The sequence below is a fragment of the Coenobita brevimanus genome, chromosome 32 (assembly GCF_032717465.1).
Source record: "Coenobita brevimanus isolate Jiangsu-jjx chromosome 32, ASM3271746v2, whole genome shotgun sequence".
Taxonomy (NCBI): Eukaryota; Metazoa; Arthropoda; class Malacostraca; order Decapoda; family Coenobitidae; genus Coenobita; species Coenobita brevimanus.
In genome coordinates this window covers 11889435-11915003 of record NC_136985.1, presented here as the reverse complement: position 1 = coordinate 11915003, position 25569 = coordinate 11889435, and the positions used below count along the sequence as shown (strand labels likewise).

Here is a 25569-nt window from a genome sequence, read left to right as displayed (position 1 = left end):
AAGTGAAACAGATATGACCCTAAGTCGTAACGTACTTTCCACCATTTTATTTATAGCAGAAAATACAAATGCATTTTTTTTCTTCTTCAGCCTTCATGCATTGAACTGGTGACAGTACAGCAAGATGGAAATGTATTGTTGACCTTTGATAAGCCTTGTATCAAGAGAGGTATTAAGGAAGGAAGCCTGAATGATGTGGCATCGATATAATTGGGCAGTTCCATTGCCTTCCTATAAACGTCCCTTAACACCCTGCCCCCCCTAATGGCAATGCTGGATCTCAAGAAAAGGACAGCTTTAAAATTCAGTCTATTGAGTTCATATTCAGACGAACCTGCGGCAACAAAAACAGTAACAACAACAAAATCATCACAATTATCAATCACCACCACCACCACCAACAACAACAACAACAACAACAGTATCAATGAAGCAGATGGTTCAGATAAAGACATCAAGTATTTCATAATTTTTAATTCAACTCTTAAACATACAAGTAACTACTGCCACTGTGGCTGACGACGACAAAGGATGAAACTTACCTACAGTATTTAACAAGTACAAATTTAATGTAGTAAACATATGGACTATACGGGATTTTGATAAAGTCAGGTACCATGTAGGGATTCGGAAAAGTTAAAAACTTGTGTGATAAATCCTTAGAGAGCTACACTAAAACATCAAATGGGGCTTAATAAAGCTGAGTCCCTTGCTTATGAAATCCTTAGTTGCTAAAATGAAGCATTATATGAGGCTTCGTTAGAATGAATCGCCTTGAGTGTGAATTCCTTAGTGGTGCCTGAATGACTATAGCAGAAAGTCCAGTAAGCTTCAGAATGCACATAAGGCTACAGCACAGGAAGCCTACATTGCTTTATCAGTTGACCAGTGTGCTGATTATGTGGTGGTAAAGGATGCAGTTCGTAGGGTTTATGAACTTGTACCAGAGACATATAATCTCAAATTTTGGACCACTTACAAACAAAAATATCAGACCCAAGGGGAAGTTTTTTTTTTTTTTATAACTGAAGAGAGAAAAGAAAACGCAAATAAAAAAAATATTCATTCATCAGATGACTGGTGTCCTCCATTCATTAATATATATATATATATATATATATATATATATATATATATATATATATATATATATATATATATATATATATATATATATATATATATATATATATATATATATATATATATATATATATATATATATATATATATATATATATATATATAACAGTTGAACTTGAACAGCTGTAGTTTGAGGTTAGGGGGGAAACAACTCTGGGGAAGCTAGTTCCAAAGAGATGCAGTACGGGGAATAAATGATTTCTGACAGGCTAAAGTTCTGCAATACAGCAGTGTGACAGTCCAGTCGTGTGGTACCAGATGCCCGTGTAGCACAGAGGAACGCAAGGAGATGTGGCACAATGGATGCAGTTTCGTATAAGCATTTGCCATAAAAGAATCTGTAAAATAATGCAAAGGAGGCAACATTCCTACTTACCTGTAGATTTTTTTAAGTAACAGAATGGAGGACAGAAAAACAAATGAATAAAAAAAAAATATCCATACACCAGATTACTGGTGTCCTCTGTTCATAAAATATCTGTAACAGTTAGACTTGAACAGCTGTGGGTTGAAATTTGGAGGGAAATAACTCTGGGGAAGCGAGTTCCAGAGAGATGCAGTTCGGAGAATGAAAGAATTCTGATAGGCAGAAGTTCTGCAATATGGCTGAGTGACATTCCAGTCATGAGCGCTACCAGATGCCCGTGTAGCACGAGGGAAGGCATGGAGAGGTGGCGCCATGGACGCAACCTCGTCCAAGCATTTGCCAAAAAAAAATCTGTAAAATAATGCAAGGGAGCCAACATTCCTTCTTACTTGCAGGGGAGGTAGTTTATTGGTAACAGCAGTTTTATTAATAATTCTAACAGCCTTGGTTTGAATTTTGTCTAGTTGTTTTAATGCAACCTCTCCACATCCATTCCACAATGGTGAGCAATATTCCCACTGAGAGCGCACATGACTCTCATAAACTGTAGCTAACTGCCCGTCAGTAAAGAAGCTACGAACTCTGTACAGTAATCCAAATTTCTTTGAGGCAGTTATGGCAAGTGATCTGATATGAGAGATCCAGCTGAGCGCATTGTTAAGTGAAACACCAAGAATTTCAACACTTTTGGAGATAGGAATATTAGTAGCACTGAAGGTAATATAGGAATCTGGCAATAACTGTATTAGTATACTGAATATATTTGGTTTTACTGGCATTAAATAAGACAAGGTTATTTTGTCCCCATTCAGTGATCCTAGGTACGTCTTGATTCATGGAGATGGTTGTACCAAGTTGTGAGTTAGAGATATTAAACTTTGTGAATGGGTGTTTAAGTGTGAATGAAGTGTGAAGTGTTGAGTAATCTGTACATGAATGGATGGGATTCCAGGTGACAGATAACAGATCATTAATATGAATTAGGAATAGGGTTGTAGCCAGAAATAATCCTTGTGGCATGCTGGCATTCATTGAGTTGAGATTGGAATATACAGTACATCATCTACTTTTATTCTGATCTTTCTGTCACTGAGATAAGAAGAAATAAGAGGAACAAAAGACGTTAGTCCATAAAAGGGAGTTTGGACAGCAGGGAATGGTGTCACACTCTATCAAAAGCTGTAGAAATATCAAGGGCCACTGCATGAGTTTCTCCATGTTGGTCATTTGATTGATGGATGATATGAGTCAGGAGGTTGAGTATGTCAATGGTTGATCTTTCATTGCAATAACCATACTGTTTATCACTAATAATTTAAGTTGTTGGGTTCAAGATGTCTAACTATGTGTTATTCATTACAGTTTCAAATACTTTACCATGAGAAGACGTGATAGCTATTGGTCTGTAATCAGAGGGGTTAAGGGAATTTTCTTTCTTCGGAACTAGGTTGATATTGGCTTCTTTCCAAGAACCAGGGAGTGAAGAAGTACGAATGCATGGTCTGAATAATTTAGCTAGAGGAGAAGCAAGTTCTGGGGAGCATTTTTTCAAAACAATTGGGGGAATTCGACCCTGGCCTGGAATTTGTTGGTTGGTAAATTGTCTAGGATGGATTTTACGTATCTAGTCTGTATTTTAAGTGGAGCAATTTCGGTAGAGTCAGGTTCAAGTACTGGGACGTTCTGGCTGACTTCCTCTACCGTAGAATTTCTAGTAATTATACTGGCAAGGATATTCGCTTTACCACACGGATCATTTGTAATATTACCGTCTGAAGATTTTAGTGAGGAAGTGGGTGATAGCTTGTTAAAGTTAATACTGGAAGAACTGGGAGTTGACCAGAATATTCTATTGTCACTAGGACTGTTTAGAAGTTTGGATGCTTGGTTGTGAAGAATGTTTGATTTAGGGAGATTTATTACTGATTTTGCATGGTTACTAGCATTATAAAATTGACTGGGTAATTCAGATGTATGTATTTTATGTAAAAGTTATATACTAATGACTTTTGGGCTGTTGCTGTGGCACAATTGCAATCAAACCATTTTGGGGTGTCTGATCTTTTAGTGAACTCTTGACTTGGTATGATAAATTCCATACCATCTTGTACTAAGTCATTAACCCTTTCACGCGCGGAAAAGATTTTAAGGTTTCCCTGCTCTGACACGCAGGCTTTTCTCCCGTCCCCCCAGGCCGGCGCACGCTCCAAAATTGTGTATTCTCGACTTATTTTCGCCATCCAAACATATTTATTTTGCCACAAAACCCACATATTCCTATTCGCCGATGTTTGTTCTACACGATAAGCAAAAAAAAAAACACACACACACAAAAAAAAAAAAACACTATACGTAGACTATGTTAGGGTGCTCAGAATAAACATTCGGGATCATAGTTTTCACTTCCCAACATCACAAGTCGAATGTTTACGAATCAATCTCTACATGTTATACCATCAATCGAAAGGGAATTTTATTAGCTTTCGAATGGGTCAGGTCCCAGTTTGATACGAGGTATGGTCTTTGAGCAATAAGCGAAAAAATAAAACCCATTTTCGACAGAAAACAATTTTTTTATTCGGGGCGGGTTTGCGAAGAACTTTCAGTGGCACCATTATGTTTTTATTTCATCATCCTATGCACAATTTCCTTCTCTTTCTTCTCAGTAAAGAACGGTTATCCTAGGTCTCATATTTTCGAGTAAAATGCAAAAAACTACGGTGTATTTTGCCACGTGCTGACCCGACATCAGCTGGGCTCACTTACGGTATTTTCCCGTAGTGCACTAACACTTTTATGTTTGCTAGCTACGCTTTCTTTGGTTTTATACCAACAACTATTTTATATAATTATTTTTGTTTAGTTTTTAGTCCTCTCAGCAACCATACATGAACACTAAACCTGTTGCTAGCAACCAAAACTGAAGCTGTACTTATTTCCCTGTCATTTGTGTTGAGGTAAAGAACAATATATATGTATATGTAAATATACTGACATAAATACAGGTGAATAGATAAATAAAAAAAGAATATCACGTACTTCTTCAGTGGCGATGATCTTCCTGCAGGACCAGACGAGTTGGGAGGTGAGGAGTTTTGTACTGTGTGTGTGTGTGTGTGTGTGTGTGTGTGTGTGTGTGTGTGTGTGTGTGTGTGTGTGTGTGCTCCACTAGTGAAGGTATCGCTCGGTATGGTACCGGTCGAAACAATGACCCATGCAAAGCAGCAAATCACATACAGGACACATGTTCCTTGTGTTCTTCCTCATCCCTGACTTGAAGTACAATGCACACCCGAGCCTCTTCTTGTCAGGGATCCTCGCTCGGTGGTGGCCCAGAGTGCAATCCAACCTCATGTCATTGTCGATGACCCGGCGACGCTTGCTTGGATACCTTCGTGTTGTGTGGTCCTCTCATGTGGGAGCTGCAGGCCAAGGCACAAGTGCTCCCAACAGACCAGCAACTGGAGGTGGTGGTGGTTCTGGCACCCCTGATGGGCCTCCTGCAGGTGGTGTTGGTGGTGATGGTGGCACCTGTGATGACCCTGCTTCTGGTAGTGCTGGTGTGGGGTTTCCTGCAGGCTGTGCTGGTGCTGGAGGTGACTGGGCCAATCTTGGCGCTGGTCATTGTGCCTGCTGGGTGCCAGTTGATGCTGGTGCTCGCCGCTGGGTAGGTAGGTCTGGGGCGTGGTGGAGTGTGTGTCCAGATGCGGGCCAGTCCTCTTTGTGGAAATGCAGAAGATCGTAGATGATCTGCTATGGACTAAACTCTTTTGTTCCTTTGATTTCCTCATATCTAAGCAACAGAAAAATAGGAGTAAAAGTAGATGATGTATATTCCAATTTCCACTCAATTAACGTCGGCGTGCCGCAGGGATCAGTTCTAGCACCAACCCTGTTCCTCGTTCATATTAATGATCTCCTATCTGTCACCCACAATCCCATCCATTCATATGCAGATGACTCAACACTTCATAGATCATTCACGCTCAGACATCCATTCACAAAGTCTGATATCTCCAACTCTCAACTCAGTACAGCCATCTCTTTAAACCAAGACTTATCCACGATCAGTGAATGGGGACAAAATAACCTTGTCTCATTTAATGCAAGTAAAACTAAATATATACAATTTACAGGTATTGCCAGAATCGTATATTACCTTCAATGCTACAAATATTCCCATTTCCAAAAGTATTGAAATTCTCGGCGTCTCGCTTAACCCGCCCCATCCCGACGTTTTCTGGGCAGTGGTACGCCCCAGTCCCGACATTTTTGGACTTTTTTTTTGGCTCAAACATCCGCTTTTGGTGAGAAACATCGAAAATTCATAGAGAAATTGCTTACCTGAGGTTTAAAATACTCGATCCAGGTAGGAGTACCTCCTTACCTTACAGTGTTTTCTGTCAGGCTGGCTGCAAAGAAAACGAGTTCTATGGGAAGATAACTATTCCTCACCACTCATAAATTGTATTTATTTATTTATTTGGTACGAATTTATATGTAGTACGAGAGTATATTGGTTTTCAAATGGTAATATAGGCATTATAAGCATTGTTTCACTCACTAACTCATCACCATTCCTCACCTTTTTTTTGCCACATTACCTGATCATCATTTCTGACTGTTTCTTCCTCTAATGTTTGTCCTCCACATTGTCATCGATTGGGGAATCACTCTGGCCCTGAATTTCATACCGTGGCATGACATGGCTTTACTGGCCAGGTCACTGATAACAGGTGAATTGCAGAGAAAAGGTCATGCAGGGGGGGGAGGAGGTCATGCTGGGTAAGGCATTGTCCCTGCCTGGCATCTTGTAGAGGAAGGTGTCCCGTGTATACGTGCCAAAAATCACTCACGAAAATTGAAAATTGTGCAAATTAGGGACCTTGCAATGTTGCCGGGATATGAGTGCACATTATGTGAGGACGTGAATTCACGTCTCCGGGACGGGGCGGGTTAACAATGCCCTCAGTTGGACCTCTCATGTCAGATCACTTGCTAAAACTGCCTCAAAAAAACTTGGATTATTGTACAGAATCCGTAACTTCACTGACGAGCAGTTAGCTATAATTTATAAGAGTCATGCGCGCTCTCAGCTTGAATACTGCTCACCCTTGTGGAATGGATGTGGAGAGGTTGCATTAAAACAACTAGACAAAATTCAGAACAAAGCTGTTAGAAATATTAATAACCCTGCCATTACTAACAAACTACCTCCCCTACAAGTAAGAAGGAATGTTGCCTCCTTTGCATTATTTTACAGATTTTTTTTTTAGCAAATGCTCGGACGAAGTTGCGTCCATTGTGCCACCTCTCCATGCCTTCCCTCATGCTACATGGGCATCTGGTAGCGCTCATGACTGGAATGTCACTCAGCCATATTGCAGAACTTCTGCCTATCAGAATTCTTTCATTCCCCGAACTGCATCTCTCTGGAACTCGCTTCCCCAGAGTTGTTTCCCTCCAAACTTCAACCTACAGCTGTTCAAGTCTAACTGTTACAGATATTTTATGAACAGAGGACACCAGTAATCTGGTGCATGGATTTTTTTTTTTTTGTTCATTTGTTTTTCCTTCCTCTCTTCTGTTATTAAAAAAAAAAAAAAATCCAGGAGAGTTACTTGTGCACATCTGTACGTTTTATACAAGGCAAACGCATTGAACAGTGCCATTTGGATGAAGTAGAATGTGATCTTCTTCGTCAACTTGATAGTTCGGCATTGGATGGGGTTGTACTGGACCATCTGATCGAAATGATCCACCCCACCCATATACCTGTTGTACTCCTCCACAATGATGGGCTTGTGAATGACCTTCTCCATGTAGGTTGTTCACCCGTCATTACTCCGCACCTTTCCTCAAACCCTCTTCGGAATGGTGTCTGCAGTGTGGAAGGTGGACACAATGTTCACAATGCGCTTGTCCCTCCACAGTAGGTCTAGCACATTGTCCTTGTGCCTGTATGCCATGTCCCCCTTGGGCAGGCTCTTAGCCCTGGCGATGGCCTGCAGCTGGCGTGGCGCTCTCTAGGCAGCCATAGGGTCCCACACACATAAAATCCTGCAGTGAAGAGTCGTTCGCACAGGGCTCCAGAATTGTAATAGTTGTCTATGAATAACTTATAGCCCTGGTCCTTCAACGGTTCCATGGTGTTCTGGAGGGTACGCTGCACCCCCATGTAGACCTCGAGGTTCCATATGTAGCCAAGGACGTCTCAGCCAGCATGTACATCTTGATGGAATACTTGTTGGGCTTCTGGGGGTTGTAGATGCGGAAGGACAGCCAGCCCTTCCACCCCAGACAGTCCTTATCCAGGCTGAGCTGCTCCTTGGGTAGGTATGCTGACTGGAACCGCTGAAGGAGGTACTCCATAACCGTGTGAACACGGATGAGCCGATCTTGGTTGTCCTGGGGAATGGTGAGTGAGTTGAAGGCATGGACAGTGCTTCAGGATGGTGCTGAAATGCCTTCCACTCATCGGCCGCTGGACCCTAGGGTAGTCATGCAGCTTGGAGCTCCGCCAGTAGTGCGTGATGGTTGGAAGGTGCATGACCCCCATGAAAAGGTATAACCCCAGGAACTTGGCCATCTCCTCTTCACTGCAGGAGAACCAGGCATCCAGCTGAGTCCCCAGGAATGTGGCGTACTGGTTGGTTTCCACGGTGAGGTATGACAACTCCAGTATGAAAAAGAGCTGGAAGAACTGCAGGGGAGTTGTTGGAATATCCACCTTCATCCCCGGGGAGCCAGTGAACGGCCCATGGTTCGGTGTGAACAGGTCCCTGCTCCACCCAGGATCCTCTTCAGCGGCAGTGGCAACAGGTCAGCCTGTCAACACCCTTCGGCCTGCCCTCCGACCCCTTGGACGTCCTCTTTGTCCAGGCAGCGGACCACGACACCCTCGTCTAGGAGGGGACACCTCGGACGATGATGAGGACAAGACAGAGGGATCTGGGGACATCAGGCTCCTCGACTTGACTGGCGAGGATGTCACTGTAGCATCCTGCATGGCAGAAGCAGGTGGAAGGGCCATCACAACGAATGATGGCCCGGCTTCCGGTGACATTGGCTTACCAAGGGGGGCAGAGGGGCCTGGAGATTGGGAGCCAGTGAAGAGAGCAGTGGGGCCGGCAGGTCCTAGATGTGGGGAGGGTTGTCCAGTGAAGCCGGCTGATGATGGTGGTGTGGTCTCCCACGAAGGAAGGCGGTGGGGCACCTCCACTTGCTGACTGGATGACGTCAGCTAAACCTCCTCCACCCCAGAATGGTCGCTCTCAATGTCGCTGTCTGACTTTACCTCATCAAGGATCTTATGCCACTCGCGTGGTGCCAACCCGCGTCTCATTTTTGCAAGACTGCTGTCGTTGCAAGCCAACTGGAGAATAAATAGCTGTCAGAAGGGATTGTGTACCCTGTGGCAGTCGAATGCTGTGGTAGAAGTGTGAGCTGAAATAAAGGAGTCACAGCCAACCAAGAACTTGGCCCAACACTGGCACAATGCAAGGATTCATGATATACGTGTATGACCTTGAAAAACATCGTCTCCTACACCTGACTTAGCGCACAGGTAGGGGCCACTAGCACGTGGTTATCCCTTTCATTTTCTTTGCACATTACATATAACCAAATCTATCATTTTTCTGAGATACACAGTACATTTCACCAGTGACATGTAAATGGACGTTTTCCATAGGCCGTTACCTGTGCACTAAGGTGTAGCAGACAGTGTTTCCCTTACGAGAACACGCTGCAGTAGATCAGTCTTTCACTGTCTTTTCACATAAAACATAGCCAAATATATTAATACACGGGAAACACAGTATATTTCATCAATATATATATATATATATATGTAAATCTATATATATATATATATATATATATATATATATATATATATATATATATATGTAAATCTATGTGTTCCTAACCTCGTGTTACATTTCGCTACCTTTGTGGTAACCTAGGTGAACGAAACGTGCTCTTCCTTACGAGCACGTGGGTCAGTTTTTCACTGGCTTTTCACATAAAACATAACCAAATACACAATATATTTCACAAAAAAAAACAAAAAAAAAACATATTTATGTAAATGCACGTGTTCCTAACCTTGCGTTGCATTTTGCTACCTTTGTGCTAGCTCAGGTGTATGACACTCACTCTTCATGACGAGCACGTGGCTAAGTCTTTCACGTTATTTCCACATAATACGTAGCCTAATCTATCAATTTATGAGATACACAATATGTTTCACCAAAAAAATGTAAATGCACATCTTACGTAGGTCAATTATGTGGCCCATACCTGGCCGGTAAGGTGTAGCAGACAATGATTTCTAGAGGAGCACGTGGTTCACTTTCACTTTCTTTTCACATAAACAAATAATAAAATATGTCACTGCATGAGATACACCATCTACAATTACGTATCTCGCGTTGCATTTTGCTGCCTTTGTGCTGACTCAGATGTAAGAGGCGTTCTCTTCCTTACGAGCACTTGGGTCAGTCTTTCACGTTATATTCACATCATACATTAACCAAATCTATCACTTTATGAGGTACACAGTATGTTTCAACAATAAAATGTAAATGCATGTGTTCCTGACCTGGCGTTGCAGGTCGCTACCTTTGTGCTACCTAGGTGAACGAAATGTACTCTTCCTTACGAGCACGTGGGTCACTTTTCCATTGTTTTTTTCACATAAAACATAACCAAATCTATCCATATATGAGATAAACAGTATATTTCACCACACCAAGTAAAAGTACATGGCCTTACCTGTCCGCTGAGGTGTAGCAGATGATGTTTCCCTTACCTGAAGATGCTGCAGTGTTTACGATTTTATTTCACAATACACAGAATCAAATCCATCATTTTATGAGACATACAGTATATTTCACCACAACACTACCTGATCGTGCTCTGTATGTCACATCTGCGATACCTAAGGTATCGCTGACGATATTTTCTGATGAGCACGTGGTGCAGTGTTTACGTTCATCCACACAAGCATATGATAAACATATCAATTACACTCATGCTTTATTTCACACAGAAAGCATACGGAATAAATATAACAATATGATAAAATCAAATATCCCTATAAACCTTGTGTATTTTATCCCCTCCTGACAACAGTGTGCCATGGCTGTAAGGTGTACATGACTCCTGTCCTAGCCAATAATTCATCACATACACTCGTTCCACTATACTATCTGTTGCACAATAACACTATCCACCAAATATCAGCATAAAACAAGGACTTCATCAACACCTTGGCAAATATTCTCTTCAAGACAATGCCGTGTCGTCAGGCAGTTTCCCGCCTCCCTCAGCTAAACGTTTCACCATCACCTTATTCACAGGCTATTGCACACTATATTCACCTGATTCACTGTCGCTATTATTCAGTGGTTGAATACTCACATTGGGTGCAGGGTAAAGGGAGTGTAGTTGTTGGGAATTGCCGATAAACAGGGTAGGCCTACCACAATCTTCGTTGGGCCAACGGCAGAATAACGGCCGTGAATGATTCACAAATGCCTAATTCCCTATTGCAAACACCAAATCTAATCATAATAGTGCCCAAAAAGTAAACACAAGCACTATTGGTATAATGGAATATGACGCGTATCCCGGGACGGGGTAAATAGAGTGAGATTTAAATGCCCAGTCACGCGCTACCTTCTTCCCTGACAGCTGATGCAGAACTAATCAACCTGGCCAGGCTGCTGCACTTCTTGGGCCCCGAGGTTGCCAAGTCATTACTTTTGATGAGACACGCGGGAACATGACGCGTCCAAAAATGATGCCAATCAGCTGAAAACTTTTTCTTTGACGAAGGTTTTTATGCTTTTATGACGACAAACGTGTCATCGCATATATTCACAGACACGCCCAAATGACAACAAACATGTCATTGTGCATGGAAGGGTTAATGTGTGCCTAGGTAGATTTGATGTCAATAGAGAAAAATGACTGCCATGGAGTGTCAGCAAGATAATTTCTGAATCCAACCCGGTCTACCCTATCAAAGTGCCATTGGGTCACCCTAACAGACTCAGAATGGGGAGGTTTGGGGAAGCCGACTAACATGGCTTTGATGAGATTGTTGTCAGAGGATCCAAGTAGTGACAGTACTTCAGTCCTGTACTGATCTGAATTGTCAAGAATAGCTCCAAGAGACAGGCGTTACAGTCAGGATTATCTAGTATTCAGGTTGGCTGCATTGACAACTGTGTGAGATTAAACTATTCTGCAACCAGCTCGCATTCAAGACCAGTATCATCAGTCCTTGCAAATGCTATAACCATTCTATACGATGTACATTAAAATCACTCAATATGGTAAGTTAAGTGCTAAGGGTGAGGTTAAGGTTAGTCAACTGTGTGAGTATGGAGTCAAATACACTGAGTTCTGAAGAAGCACTGGGGGAGCAATATAGAAAAGGGATATATTTGGTAATATTTAGATAACTTAGTTTAGACAATAAATAATCGAAGTTAGCTGAAGTGAATTTCAAAACAATGTCAACTGAAAAGTCAGATTTGATATAACAACAGGTGCCACCCTTGTTACAGAAGTTTGTGAGGAAATGGTAACCAGGTGAACAAAATAAGGATACTTCAGTAGTGGGAGAGATTTGGGATTCTGTTAGGAACAGGGCTAGAGGGGATACTGACTGAAGAAAAAAGTGAACTGAATTCAAATTGGTACTAATGCCACGGATATTGGTGAAGTATAGGGCTGAACCTGTGCTTCTCTGCTGAAGAACATGAAGTGTATTTGCATTAGTCGCTGTCAGCACAGTTGCTTGATAGCAACCGGGAGGACCTTATGCTGCCAGCCCTACCCTGCCGATGGTAGCAATCCCAGATACCACTGTGTCTGCTGATGTTAATGCAGTGGCCATTATTAAGGGGGAATGAAAATACATGTAATATCTAACGTGGTGTAGACAGTTGAAGGCAGAGGTATCATGAGAGTATGTAAGTGAGAACACTGAAAATGTTCAGCAAAGGGAGACGGTCAGGACCAGGTCCTGGGCTGATTAAATGGGAGCTCCAGCTCTCTCCATCTTCAGGTTGCCATCCACCTCAGGAGTACCACCCTGTTCAACTGGTGCAACTGTAGTGCCAGCAGGTTAGGTTATGATTTACTATAAGTGAAATATAAATGTAATATGAGTGTGATTTGGTAATACAATACAATTTAGTATAAGTGTTGCTGATGATTGTAATTTAGTATATGTGTAATATAAGTATAGTATTAGTGCGATTTTTGTAGTGTAGAGTTCATGTAGGAGGTAAACATCTATGTACTATGCAATTCACGTAAAGTATTGCATCAGTCGATTACACTCCTCCCCCCCTCCATGAGACACATTGGTAGCAATGATTTGGCAGACATTTAAGTTAGCCAAGACTTCATAGTCTTCTGATTAAGTAAATTCAGGGATATCCTTCAGTTCTAATCCATTTCAATGATAGAACATTAATTGACGAGTATCAGAAGGGAGAGGCAGTCAACACGACATCCTATGAGATGCGAACATTGAATTTTTTGGCTGCTGCATGTATACCCGTGGCCAGACTTAACCGAGATAAGTAGCGTCCGAACCCCATAATGAAAATTTAATATCAAGTGATGAGATCATTACCAACAGTTCTCAAATTTTAACTATCGTTATTCAATTTCTGTGAATACTAAAAACTCCGACAAGTCAATTGCAGAGTAAACGACTCGTGACATGGGTGCTAAGGAATAAGAGTAATCGGGGAGCTGACACACTCAGGCATTATCGAACTGGTCCCCCTACATAAAGAAGAGCACGCGTTGTGCGTGTTATTCCGTGACCATCTCTCATCTCATTCACAGGTCAGTACATAAAGCCCTTATATCCATCCCCCCTCCCATTTATTTACACATTAAGTTTATTTATGTTGATCACTCACTTCATGTTTTGAGTTGTGAAGAACAGAATGAGTAACAGTTGTAATCGCTAGCATAACTCTTGATTTATTATTCCGTGACCATCATTCGTCTCATTCACAGAGGCCACGCAGCACCAACCAAATCACAATCTCGCCAGCCACATCGTCACACTTACATAAATTTACACTCCCACCCCCCTTTGTTTAGTCCAAATCTAGATTTAGTTTGGGCTGTAAGTGGGCACACTACCGATTTTTTCTTATTTCATTGATGTATCGGAGCGTGATTGTTATTAATATAGGATTGAGAAATCGTTTTTTTTTGTGTGTGTGTAGTAATGAAATCAGATCAATTCATATGTTATAATATTGCTTCCTAGGTTGAAAATTTGTATTCACTAAACATGTTGTAACTTCTGAGTCCCCTTGTGATCTGGACTGACTGACACATGTAAATCTCATTTTTAGTATGATAGTGGGGAGTTGCAGTAATAAATATCGATCCTCCCCGAGTCCACCTGCGACCAGGAAGGATGGCACCTTGCTATTGTTTAATAGATCATTTAAGGTAAATCACTGTGAGAGAAGTCAGTATTCAGTTCATCGAGAAATTGGGTTTGTCAACATTGGAAGTATCATCAAAAGAAATGCAAACATCCTATCTCGGGTTTTCAAACTACCTTCTCCAACCAGCACGATGTGGGTGGCCTGCAAGGTGTATTAGGGAGTAAATGGACCCGTATACCTGAGCCAACCAAAATTCAAGCTACCCTCTTTAAGTGGAATTCAAGCCCATCTTTTCCCTCACGGTTCGACTAACTACTTTGGACATATCAGAAATATGGAATTATTTCACTCCAGTTAGACTTAATAATACATTCATCGGAAGAAATCAAATTTCCACAGTACTCATCATATACTTCAAGGAGAAGCTGTAAGTCCCAAGAATAGTAGAGGCTCGGATTTCACACTCAAGGCTGGGCTCGGTACCCTCGTGGCAGTTACGTTGGGATCCCCAAATGTATGATATTACACTACAGTTTACTCCTTTGAGTACTTCAGGATTTTGATCATTGGCAGCACTCTAAAAGAAAATTAATAAGGATATCACAAAGCTGAGAGAACTTATAATTATGGAGAACTTCACTAGGAATGCGAGTATTGCCAAGCATGTTTTTTTTTTTTTTATGCGAGGAAGAAGGAACCAAAGGCCATGAGCCCGCAGTAACAGTTCCCTCCAAGAGAAAAACAAAATACAATATAGAGCCAAATTCAAGATCCGATCATTTTGAGATGCCTGGACACACTGCGTTTGAAAGACTGGAGATCATAGGCAGCAGGAAATACAGACAGAGGGAGACAGTTCCAGAGCTGACCTGTTGCATAAATGAAAGACTGGGAGTAACGGTTAACTCTTGCATTAGAGAGTTGGACAGAAAAAGGATGAGAGTTTGCTGCCAGACGGGTGCTTCGCGCCTGTCGTAGAGGTGAAGGAATGCAAGCAGAGAGTTCAGAGGAACAGTGACCATTAAAGTAGCGATACAAAAGAGATAAAGATGCAACAGTGCAGCGAAGAGACAGAGGTTGAAGGGAGTCAGTAAGAGGAGGAGAGTTAATGAGACGAAAAGCATTTGCCTCCACCCTATTGAGAAGAGCTGTATGTGGGGAGCCTCCCCACACATGAGAGTTGTACTCCACACAGGGGCGGATAAAACCCCTGTATAGAGTCAACAATTGTGCAGGGGTGAAGAAAGTGCAGAGTCGGCTTAGCACACCCAATCTCTTGGAAGCAGATTTTACAAGAGATGTAATATGATATTTCCAAGATAAGTCCCGAGTAAATGAAACCCCAAGCATGTTCAAGGATGATGCAGGATTAAGCTGAATATTATTAAACATTAGTGGGTATACCTGTGGAAGATTTTGTCGGTTGATAGGTGTAAGAACTGATTCTTAGATGCATTAAAGACAACCATATTATTTTTACCCCAGTCAGAGATACAAGCCAAATCAGATACTAGGTGTGCCACAGCCTCATCCCTTGCTTGTTGAAGTAACTGTTGAGATGGGCGTTGCGGGAACCGAATGGAAAGGTGAAGGGTGGAGTCGTCAGCGTATGAGTGGATAGGGTTAGATGTACAGCTTAGAAGATCATTGATGAATAAAAGGAAGAGAGTTGGTGATAGGACAGAGCCCTGAGGAATACCGCTGTTGATAGATCTAGGAGAAGAACGATGGCCGTCTACAACAGCGGCTATAGAACGACCAGAAAGGAAGCTAGCGATGAAGGCACAGATAGAAGGAGAGAAACCGTAGGAGGGCAGTTTGGAAATTAAAGATTTATGCCAGACTCGATCGAAAGCCTTTGAGATGTCAAGTGCAATGGCAAAGCTTTCGCCAAAGTCCCGAAAGGAGGATGACCAGGAGTCTGAAAGGTAGGTGAGAAGATCGCCAGCTGGACGTCCCCCTGACGGAACCCATACTGATGATCGGAAAGAAGGTTGTGATAGGAAAGATGCCTTAAAATTTTTCTATTAAGAATTGACTCGAAAACTTTTGAAATACAGGACGTTAAAGCAATTGGACGATAGTTGGAGGGTTGGGAGTGGTCACCCTTCTTTGGGACTGGCTGAATGAGAGCAAACTTCCAGCAAGAAGGAAAGGTACAAGTTGACAGACAAAGGCGAAAAAGTTTGCCTAGGCAGGGTGTAAGCACAGAAGCACAGTTCTTGAGAACAACAGGAGGGACCCCATCAAGCCCATATGCCTTGTTAGTACTGAGGCCAGTGATGGCAGAAAGTACATCAACTGAAGAAATTTTAATGTCAGCCATGAGGAAGTCAGAGGGGGGAAGTGATGGAGGAACAGCACCGGAATCGTCTAAGGTAGAATTGGAGGAGAAAGTCTGAGCTAATAGATCTGCTTTATCAGTAGAAGAAATAGCTACAGAACCATCAAAGTAGAAAAGAGGAGGGAAGGATGATGAGGTAAAGTTGTTAGAAAGATTTTTGGCAAGATGCCAGAAGGAGCGGGAAGAATTCGAGTCGGAGAGTTGAGAGCATTTAGTATGGATGAAATTATTTTTAGTAGAGCGAAGAACAGACTTAGCACGATTCCGGGCAGAAACGTAAAGATGGTGTGATTCAGGGGTGGGTTGGCTCCGGTACCTTTTGTAGGCCCTCTCCTTGTTGCGGACAGCATTAGAACAAGCGTGATTAAACCAAGGCTTTCTTGCATTAGTCAAAGGATATGAGAAAGGAATGTATGCTTCCATGCCCGAGAGAATAACCTCCGTAATGCACAAGGCACAATCAGATGGCTCACGGCCATGGAAGCAATAATCATTCCAGGGAAAATCAAAGAAGTACTGCCTGAGAGCCTCCCAGTCCGCGGCTCCAAAATGCCACAGACGACGTTTCACTGGAGGGTCCACAGGCCTTATCGGAGTGATAGGACAGGTTAAGGTAATAAGGTTGTGATCGGAGGAGCCCAACGGAGAGAAAAGATTAACAGAGTAAGCAGAAGGATTAGTTGTGAGGAAGAGGTCAAGTATGTTGGAGCTCTCTCCAAGGCGGTCAGGGATACGGGTAGGGTGCTGTACAAGCTGGTCTAGGTCATTAAGGATAGAAAAGATGTAGGCTTGTTCACCAGGTGGATCCGTGAAAGGAGAGGAGAGCCAAAGGTGGTGGTGAACATTGAAATCTCCAAGAATGGAGATTTCAGAGAAAGGAGAAATGGATAGAATGTGTTCCATCGTAGAAGTAAGATAGTCGAAGAATTTTTGATAGTCAGTAGAATTAGGTGATAAGTAAACAGCACAGATATATTTAGTCAGAGAATGACAGGAAAGCCGAAGCCAGAGTGTGGAGAATTCTGAAGAATCAAGTTCAGGAACACGAGAGCAAGATAAGTCGTTGCGTATATATACACAACAGCCACCTTTGGCTTTGAAATGAGTATAGAGAAAGTAGGAGGATGCAGAAAAGGGTTTGCTGTCAGTTGCCTCATATAGCTGAGTCTCCGTTAGAAAAAGAAGGTGAGGTTTAGAGGAGGAGAGGTGGTGCTCAACAGAGTGAAAGTTAGAGGAAAGGCCGCGAATGTTGCAGAAATGAAGAAGAAGAGAGTCAGACCGTGGTTCCAGGCACCTTGAGTCGTCACCGGGAGACGGGCAGATGGTGGGGGCATTTATGGTCCCCCCCCCCCGGGGACTCCGAGGCTTGATAAGACGACGCCATTTTGGTAAATTTTGAATAGGAAGTGTAGTGTGTACTGTGCATGTAGTTTGGTGTAGATAGTTAGAGAAATTTGTACTGGAGAGCATGCTGGCCTACTCTCTGTGTAACTGAGACACTGAAAAAGTTCAGCAAAGGGGGATGGTCAGGAACTAGTCCTGAGGGCTGATGAAACGGGAGCTCCAGCACTCCCTGTCATCAGCTTTCCATCCACCTCGGGAGTACTGCCCTGGTCGACTGGTGCTAAAGTCTACTCACCCTCACCTATTTAAGAAAGAGGTGGATAATTTGGCTGAGGCAGCTGTTGTGGCAGATAATTAATGTATTATCTGCATATACGATTCTAAGCCTTGTTTATTTGGTATATGTTGGTGAGTGGATCAATTAAACTCAATAAACCCATCCTGCTGCAAAGCAGTTAATATTAGTTTACATGGCTTCCACTGGAGAAAACTGTGACCCCAGAGGATGTTAGTTCGACTACAGAGAATGGGAACATTGTTGCTAATGGATCAGTAAGAATGTCCAAGTTTTATCAGTTTTATAAGAGGAAAGGTCTTGTAGAAAAATGAAAGGAAGTCACAGAACCAAATCTATTGCTCTGATAAATACTTGGGGGATTGCTAAAGCTGAAATGAGCAACCCCATTAAATAGACTGAATGGTAGTCACATCCATCTTCAGTAGTGTTTAGTGAGTGTGAAGCCAGAATTTTTTTTTATGCGAGGAAGAAGGAACCAAAGGCCATGAGCCCGCAATAAGAGTTCCCTCCAAGAGAAAAACAAAATACAATAGAGAGCCAAATTCAAGATCCATTCATTTCGACATGCCTGGACACACTGCGTTTGAAAGATTAGAGATCATAGGCAGCAAGAAATACAGACAGAGGGAGACAGTTCCAGAGTTGACCTGTTGCATAAATGAAGGACTGGGTGTAACGGTTAACTCTTGCATTAGAGAGTTGGACAGAAAAGGGATGAGAGTTTGCTGCTAGACGGGTGCTACGCGCCCGTCGTAAAGGAGGAGGAATGCATGCAGACAGTTCAGAGGAGCAGTGACCATTAAAGTAGCGATAGAAAAGAGATAAAGATGCAACAGTGCGGCGAAGAGACAGAGGTTGAAGGGAGTCAGTAAGAGGAGGAGAGTTAATGAGACAAAAAAGGTTTGACTCCACCCTATTGAGAAGAGCTGTATGTGGGGAGCCTCCCCACACATGAGAGTTGTACTCTACACAGGGGCAAATAAAACCCCTGTATAGAGTCAACAATTGTGCAGAGGGAAAGAAAGAACGGAATCGGCTTAGCACACCTAATCTCTTGGATGCAGATTTTACAAGAGATGTAATATGATCTTTCCAAGATAAGTCCCGAGAAAATGAAACCCCAAGCATGTTCAAGGATGATGCAGGATTAAGCTGAATATTATTAAATATTAGTGGGTATACCTATGGAAGATTTTGTCGGGTTGATAGGTGTAAGAACTGAGTCTTAGATGCATTAAAAACAACCAGATTATTTTTACCCCAGTCAGAGATACGAACCATGTCAGACATTAGGTGTGCCATAGCCTCATCCCTTGTTTGTTGAAGTAACTACTGAGATGGTCGTTGCGGGAACCGAATGGAAAGGTGAAGGGTGGAGTCATCAGCGTATGAGTGGATAGGGTTAGATGTAAAGCTTAGAAGGTCGTTGATGAATAAAAGGAAGAGAGTTGGTGATAGGACAGAGCCCTGAGGAACACCACTGTTGATAGATCTAGGAGAAGAACGATGGCCGTCTACAAAAGCGGCTATAGAACGCCTAGAAAGGAAGCTAGTGATGGAGGCACAGATAGAAGGATAGAAACCATAAGAGGGCAGTTTGGAAATTAAAGATTTATGCCAGACTTGATCGAAAGCCTTTGAGATGTCAAGTCCCATGGCAAAGCTATCGCCAATGTCCCGAAAGGGGGATGACCAGGAGTCTGAAAGGTAGGTGAGAAGATCGCCAGCAGAGCGTCCCTGATGGAACCCGTACTGATGGTCAGAAAGAAGGTTGTGATAGGAAATATGCCTTAAAATTTTTCTATTGAGAATTGACTCGAAAACTTCTGAAATACAGGACGTTAAAGCAATTGGACGACAGTTGGAGGGTTGGGAATGGTCACCCTTCTTTGGGACTGGCTGAATGAGAGCAAACATCCAGCAAGAAGGAAAGGTACAAGTTGACAGACAAAGGCGAAAGAGTTTACCTAGGCAGGGTGTAAGCACAGAAGCACAGTTCTTGAGAACAACAGGAGGGACCCCATCAGGCCCATATGCCTTGTCAGTATTGAGGCCAGTGATGGCAGAAAATACATCAGCTAACAAAATTTTAATGTCAGCCATGAGGAAGTCAGAGGGGGGAAGTGACGGAGGGACAGGACCGGAATCGTCTAAGGTGGAATTGCAGGAGAAAGTCTGTGCGAAGAGAACCGCTTTATCAGTAGAAGAAACAGCTACAGAACCATCAGAGTAGAAAAGAGGAGGGAAGGATGATGAGGTAAAGTTGTTAGAAAGGTTTTTGGCAAGGTGCCAGAAGGAGCGGGAAGAATTTGAGTTGGAGAGTTGAGAGCATTTAGTATGGATGAAATTATTTTTAGCAGAGCAAAGAACAGACTTAGCATGATTCCGGGCAGAAACGTAAAGATTGTGTTATTCATGGGTGGGTTGGCTCCAGTACCTTTTGTAGGCCCTCTCCTTGTTGCGGACAACATTAGAACAAGCGTGATTAAACCAAGGCTTTCTTGCGTTAGTCAAAGGATATGAGAAAGAAGTAGTCAGCTGTTGAAAGTCAAAGTCCTGAAGAGCTATCACTGAACATTAGTGAAAATGGGGTACCGCAGCTGTCGGTAATTAATGAAGATGGTAATAAGTCTTCATCAGAGCATCCTTCCTCAAACCGTAAGCAAAGTGACTCTCCCATAGACACACTGTTGGCTAGATTCATTTCTAAAGGACTAGTGATAATTGTTAATGAAAATACTAAGCTAGTCACAATTCCCCGAGACAGGTGCATCACAATCTCTTATGCTGAAGATGATAATAAATGTTGCCCAGCCAGACGAATGTGTCTTATTACAGGGAGTAGTTGATTGTGTGTCTCTTCCCTTGGCTGAAGTGGAGCCTCAGTCAGAATTAGTTTCAGGTCCGGTATTTGTGGTCATTGTTGACCAGTTTCCTGTGAAATGGGTCCTTTTCCTTTTGGGTAGTGACTTAGAAGGGTAAGTGAGTGCAGTTCCTTGTGTATCAGAAAGTCCCATAAGCGAGAAGAGGACAAAAGCACCGGAGGTAAAATCCCTTTCACTGTGCTCTACCTGTGTTGTAACTAGAGCCAAGATGGCAATATTCCGTCTACTTAGTGATTATGTTCATACTAATGAGGTGCCAGATGATATTTCTCTGGCTGATACTTGCTTTACCCAGCTGACTTACTCTGAGGTTAAGGACTCCTCACATAGTACTGCAGGTCTAGCTATGACTGGCTAAGATGCAGAGAGCTGATTCAGAGACTGCAGCAGCTCTGACTGACTCTATAGTGGGTGAGGATGAACGTGAGGCTCAGTTGTCAGACTATTTCTACCTATGAGTGAATGGTATCTTGATGCTTCGTTCGAGACCTCCCTGTGCTGCTCATAATGATGAGTGGGCGAACATACATGAAAATTGGTTGTTCCAAAGGTATGGAGACAGGATATTCTAGCAATTGCTCATATTTCTACTTTGGCAGGTCCCTTGGGAGTGATGAAGACTCTGTCTCTAGTCTTGCAATTTTTCTACTGACCTGGAATTCATTGAGATTTTTCGCAGTGTTGTAGCTCATGCAACACTGCCAGCTGGTCGGTAAGAGTAACAAGCCTGTTCTTGTAGTGCCACTGGTTCCTCCTCCTGTCTCTGATGTCCCATTCGCTGGAGTTCTAGATATTGTCTGCTCTGCCAAGGACCTCATCAGACCACCAGTATATTCTAACCATGTTAGACATGACCACTACGAATCCTGAAGCCATCCCCTTGCAAAACACTTCAGCTAAAGCAGTGATAAGGGAGAAAATTTATATTTCACTAAGTCTGACCTTCCAAGTGAGGTGCAGTCATATCAGAGGAACAGTTCCATGTCAAAATTATTCAGACGAACCCTCAAAGAGTTTGTGATCTCCCACATCACCTCAGACTACCATCCGCAGAGTTAGGGAGGTTTGGAGAGATATCAACTCACCCTCAAACAAATGTTAAAGAAATATTGTATCGTTCATGAAAAGGACTGGGACAAAGGTCCTCCCCTTCCTGTTCTTTACAACCAGCGAGACGCCAATTGATTCCATAGGTTACTCCCGACTTGAGTTGATTTTTTGTCACAAGATGAGAAGTCCAGCATTAGGAACATGGGGTCAGTGATGAGGGTCAAGTTAATCTACTAACCTACAGTATGTCTCATATTTCAAATAATAACAGGCCAAGAGTTTAGAAGTACCGAAGGCAAATTTGAAGTCCGCTCAAAAGATGTCAAAGAGTTGGTATGATAAAATCAAGCAGGCTAGGAGCAGAGTGTTTCACCTAGTAGCCAGAGTGCTAGCATTGGGTCACTGTTCATGGACAACTATTACAGGCAAGTTTCTCAGGCCCTTATGTAGTTGAGAAGAGGACAGTGTTGCCACTCACAGAAACAATAAAAGCCCAAATGGCCAACTTAAAAAAAAAGATTGACCCCAAAACTACTAGGTTCAAATAACACTTGGAATAAATGCTGATTCTTAAAATATGACCAAAATTGATATTAATCTTACCTATAGTACAGCAGAAATCATTGAAGGAAGAATTGTATGGGCTCATCAGTATCACTGCTGGCAATATCGGGCTCCCAAGAGTGCAGAGTTGCTTGTTCACTCCGGCTGGTTCTCTCTGTGTGACTTTGGTGACACTTGCCAGTGTTGACGTACAGAGGAAGGTTCCCACTCGTGACAGGCTACTTCCTGATGTGAGATGGCTCGTTTAGCGAGTAATCGGTCTGCAGTTGTATTCGCCTAAAGTCTGCTTGCTTTGTCTTAACCATGTTAACCTGCGAGAATACTATTTCAACACAGACAGAGGAATGGGGTAAGGCTAGAAGGCCACACATTAATTTTGAAAGCACATCAAATTTCACAAGGTTATTACCATCCTTGATAATAAGTATATCTTGCCAGAAAGAGGTTGCATTGTGGCTCAAGTTTTGCAGACTTTCTTTTCCATAAAGCAAGTCTTGCCACTGATCTTGCAAAACATCAAAGTCTTCTTCTTTGACGAGAGTTGGAAAGCATACTGCAAGTTCAGCAATTGACTTTACACTTCTTTGAGGATTCAATGCTTCTTTGGGCTCTATAACCTGCAGCTTAACAAGTACAGTCTTCCTCAAGGGGAAATCTCTTTTTCATTTGGCTACACAGTTCCACTAGAAACTTTTGACAATCTAGCGAAAATCTTTTCTTTACTTCCTTATCTGGTAGTAGTTCTCTCATTAGCAATGCCTGGCATCGCCCACCCAAATTAATGTCGTCTAGTCTCTTGTACTGCGAACTGTCACAGGGATCAATACTAGCAAGTGTCTTGGAAAAAAAACACTTCTCGAACAAACATGGCTAGTAGACTTCTGCACTCATCGGCAATGGCAGCATACAGGGTTCTGAGCCTAAAATATCCAGACTGGAATTCAAGGTTCATCTTATCTACATTGCCGAGGACATAATTCAAAAATAGAAGCATATGCTTAGTTCCACAGTTGGCCATGGTTTTGTGTATTTCTGCTGCCCCATCGAGTTTCACAGCCTCTGTCTTAATTTCTGCTTGGAAAAACAGTTCAAGGGCATCCCACTGCTCTAATATCCGAGCGATAACTTGTCCTCTTGATAGCCACCGCTTCTGAGACAGCTTTAACATTCGGCGTTTTGGACTCTCCACAATATCTTGAATTAGTTGAAACTGATGCTGACGCTTACTGCTGCGAGTGATATAGCAGCAAACGTCTCTTGAAAACTGCTCCAAGAAGGAAGGTAACTGAGAACAGGCATGGCTTGCACAAAGAGCAAAGGAGTGACATGTGCGTCCTAATATAATCACTGATGGCACATCTCTCTTCAGAAAAGCCTGGAACCCATTGTTTATCCCTAGCATAGCTGAACGATTATCGCTCGCAAATCCAGTGATATTATGAAGGGGTATATCCTTGCTTGCGAGCAGCTCCTTTACAGCTTTATTGAGGCCTTCACCACTAGCATCATCGATCTCAACAATGTCAAGTAATGCGTCAGTCACTTTGCCTTTCCTCTGGTCAAAATACCTCACCATTACTGCAAGGATCTGGGATACAGATATGTCGGTGCTCTCGTCAACAAGAAAACACATTTTCCCTGCACACTCTGGCTATTTCCTCACGTTCCTCATGCGCAATACCATCTCTCATCACATACGCTGCTTTAGTTTTTTTCAAAGTCATATTCTGCGCTATTTCACTGTCTGGAAACATCTTTCTTACTACTTGTATCAGGTGGTCAGCTTGCTTAAATGGAGTCCCATGCTCTGCCATGAATCCAGATAGCAAAAGTTCAGCTCTGCTTACTTTACTCTGAAAATCTTCTTCAGGCTTTTTCTTGATGATGAACTGATCAATCACTGTGGCACCTTTCTTTGCACTCAAATTTTTCACATGTTTAGAGGAAGATTTATAGTTCAGAAGCCTAGACCTATTACAGCGTTTCAGTTTTGTGTCCAATACACAGCAGATTGCAGTGTATTTCTCTTTAGGGTCAGCTTTAAGCCAGTCTTTAAACTCCACATCTGTTAACCACTCCTGCCGGAAAGCTTGCTGATACCATACTTTGGGTTTTTTTCTTGGTGGTGTACTGGCTCCACTGCAACTAGGTACCTCAGTGTCACTCATTGCTGACGTAATTTACAATTTTTCTAGCAATTAGGCAGCAGAATCAAATGTTTGGCACCCTTAAGTCTGACGTGTTACCGCAGACACAACAATGATCTAACTGATGCTGGGAAGGGATAGATCGACAGACTGTCGCAAACGAACTCACAGGAATGAGACGTGTCCAGCTTCAGCTAGTAGTGCGGCCACATTTTCAAGTTTGATTTAAAAATTCCACTACAATTCGCCCAATTTGCTATTATTTTACTCACTATTTCAGTTCATATATATGTGAATTGCCAAAAAAAAAAAAACTAGATTTTTGTGATTTCAGGAAGAAATCGCCAAGACTCCAAGGTCGGAGCCAAAAACCCAAGATCTAGTATAAAAACCCTAGGAGTGGCAACACTGGAAGAGGGTAGGTGATGTTAACTTTGTTAAACAGACCAAAGACTGTAGGACACGAAGGTTGTTCCATGTCAATATGCAGAAGGAGTACTCTGAGCAAGAAGATGCAGGGCCCCCTAATGCAGCATGTGTGGTGTCAGTTACCGAGACAGTACATGAGCCAGGCTGCCCCTTGACGTACGACCACACCGTCAATTGGAGAGAGAACCAGGGGACGTGGATGGAATAATGGAAACATTCTCTAACGTAACAGCTGAACGACGTGATAACTTGGCCTTCTTTCTAAGGACGTATCCTCATGTTTCCCAGAACTACCCTGGGTTGATGGATGCAACACCGCACGATGTCGATGTTGGAGACGTCTGTTATAATAAAGCAACCTCCCAACCGTGTGAGTTCACAAACGCAGTCCATTATCCAACAGGAGCTGATCCACATGTAGCAGGGATTGATCGAACTATGCCAAATCGAGTGTTCCTCCATAGCCATCTTAGTTTTAAAAATCCTGTGTCCTATCGTTCTTGCACAGATTACTGTAGGGCCACTTCTCTCACTAAGACTGACACCTATCCACTTTCT

At 42.6% G+C, this 25569-nt stretch overlaps 1 protein-coding gene across 1 annotated transcript; it reads right to left on the bottom strand.

The window, feature by feature from the left end:
- Positions 1–8753: 8753 nt before the first annotated feature.
- Positions 8754–24068, bottom strand: LOC145395594 (uncharacterized). Its single transcript, XM_080269164.1, has 2 exons — positions 23289–24068; positions 8754–8885 (listed from the first exon to the last, which is right to left on the bottom strand). Exons 1-2 carry the CDS (start codon positions 24066–24068, stop codon positions 8754–8756), a joined length of 912 nt encoding a protein of 303 aa, XP_080125290.1.
- Positions 24069–25569: the final 1501 nt, after the last annotated feature.

Excerpts from the sequence above, each read along its gene's own strand:
- LOC145395594 (XM_080269164.1), bottom strand. The coding sequence starts at position 24,068 with ATGTGTTTTCTTGTTGACGAGAGCACCGACATATCTGTATCCCAGATC. Across the intron at positions 8,886-23,288 it reads TAGCCATGTTTGTTCGAGAA|TTGGCTTGCAACGACAGCAG; the intron begins GTGTTTTTTTTC and ends TTTATTCTCCAG.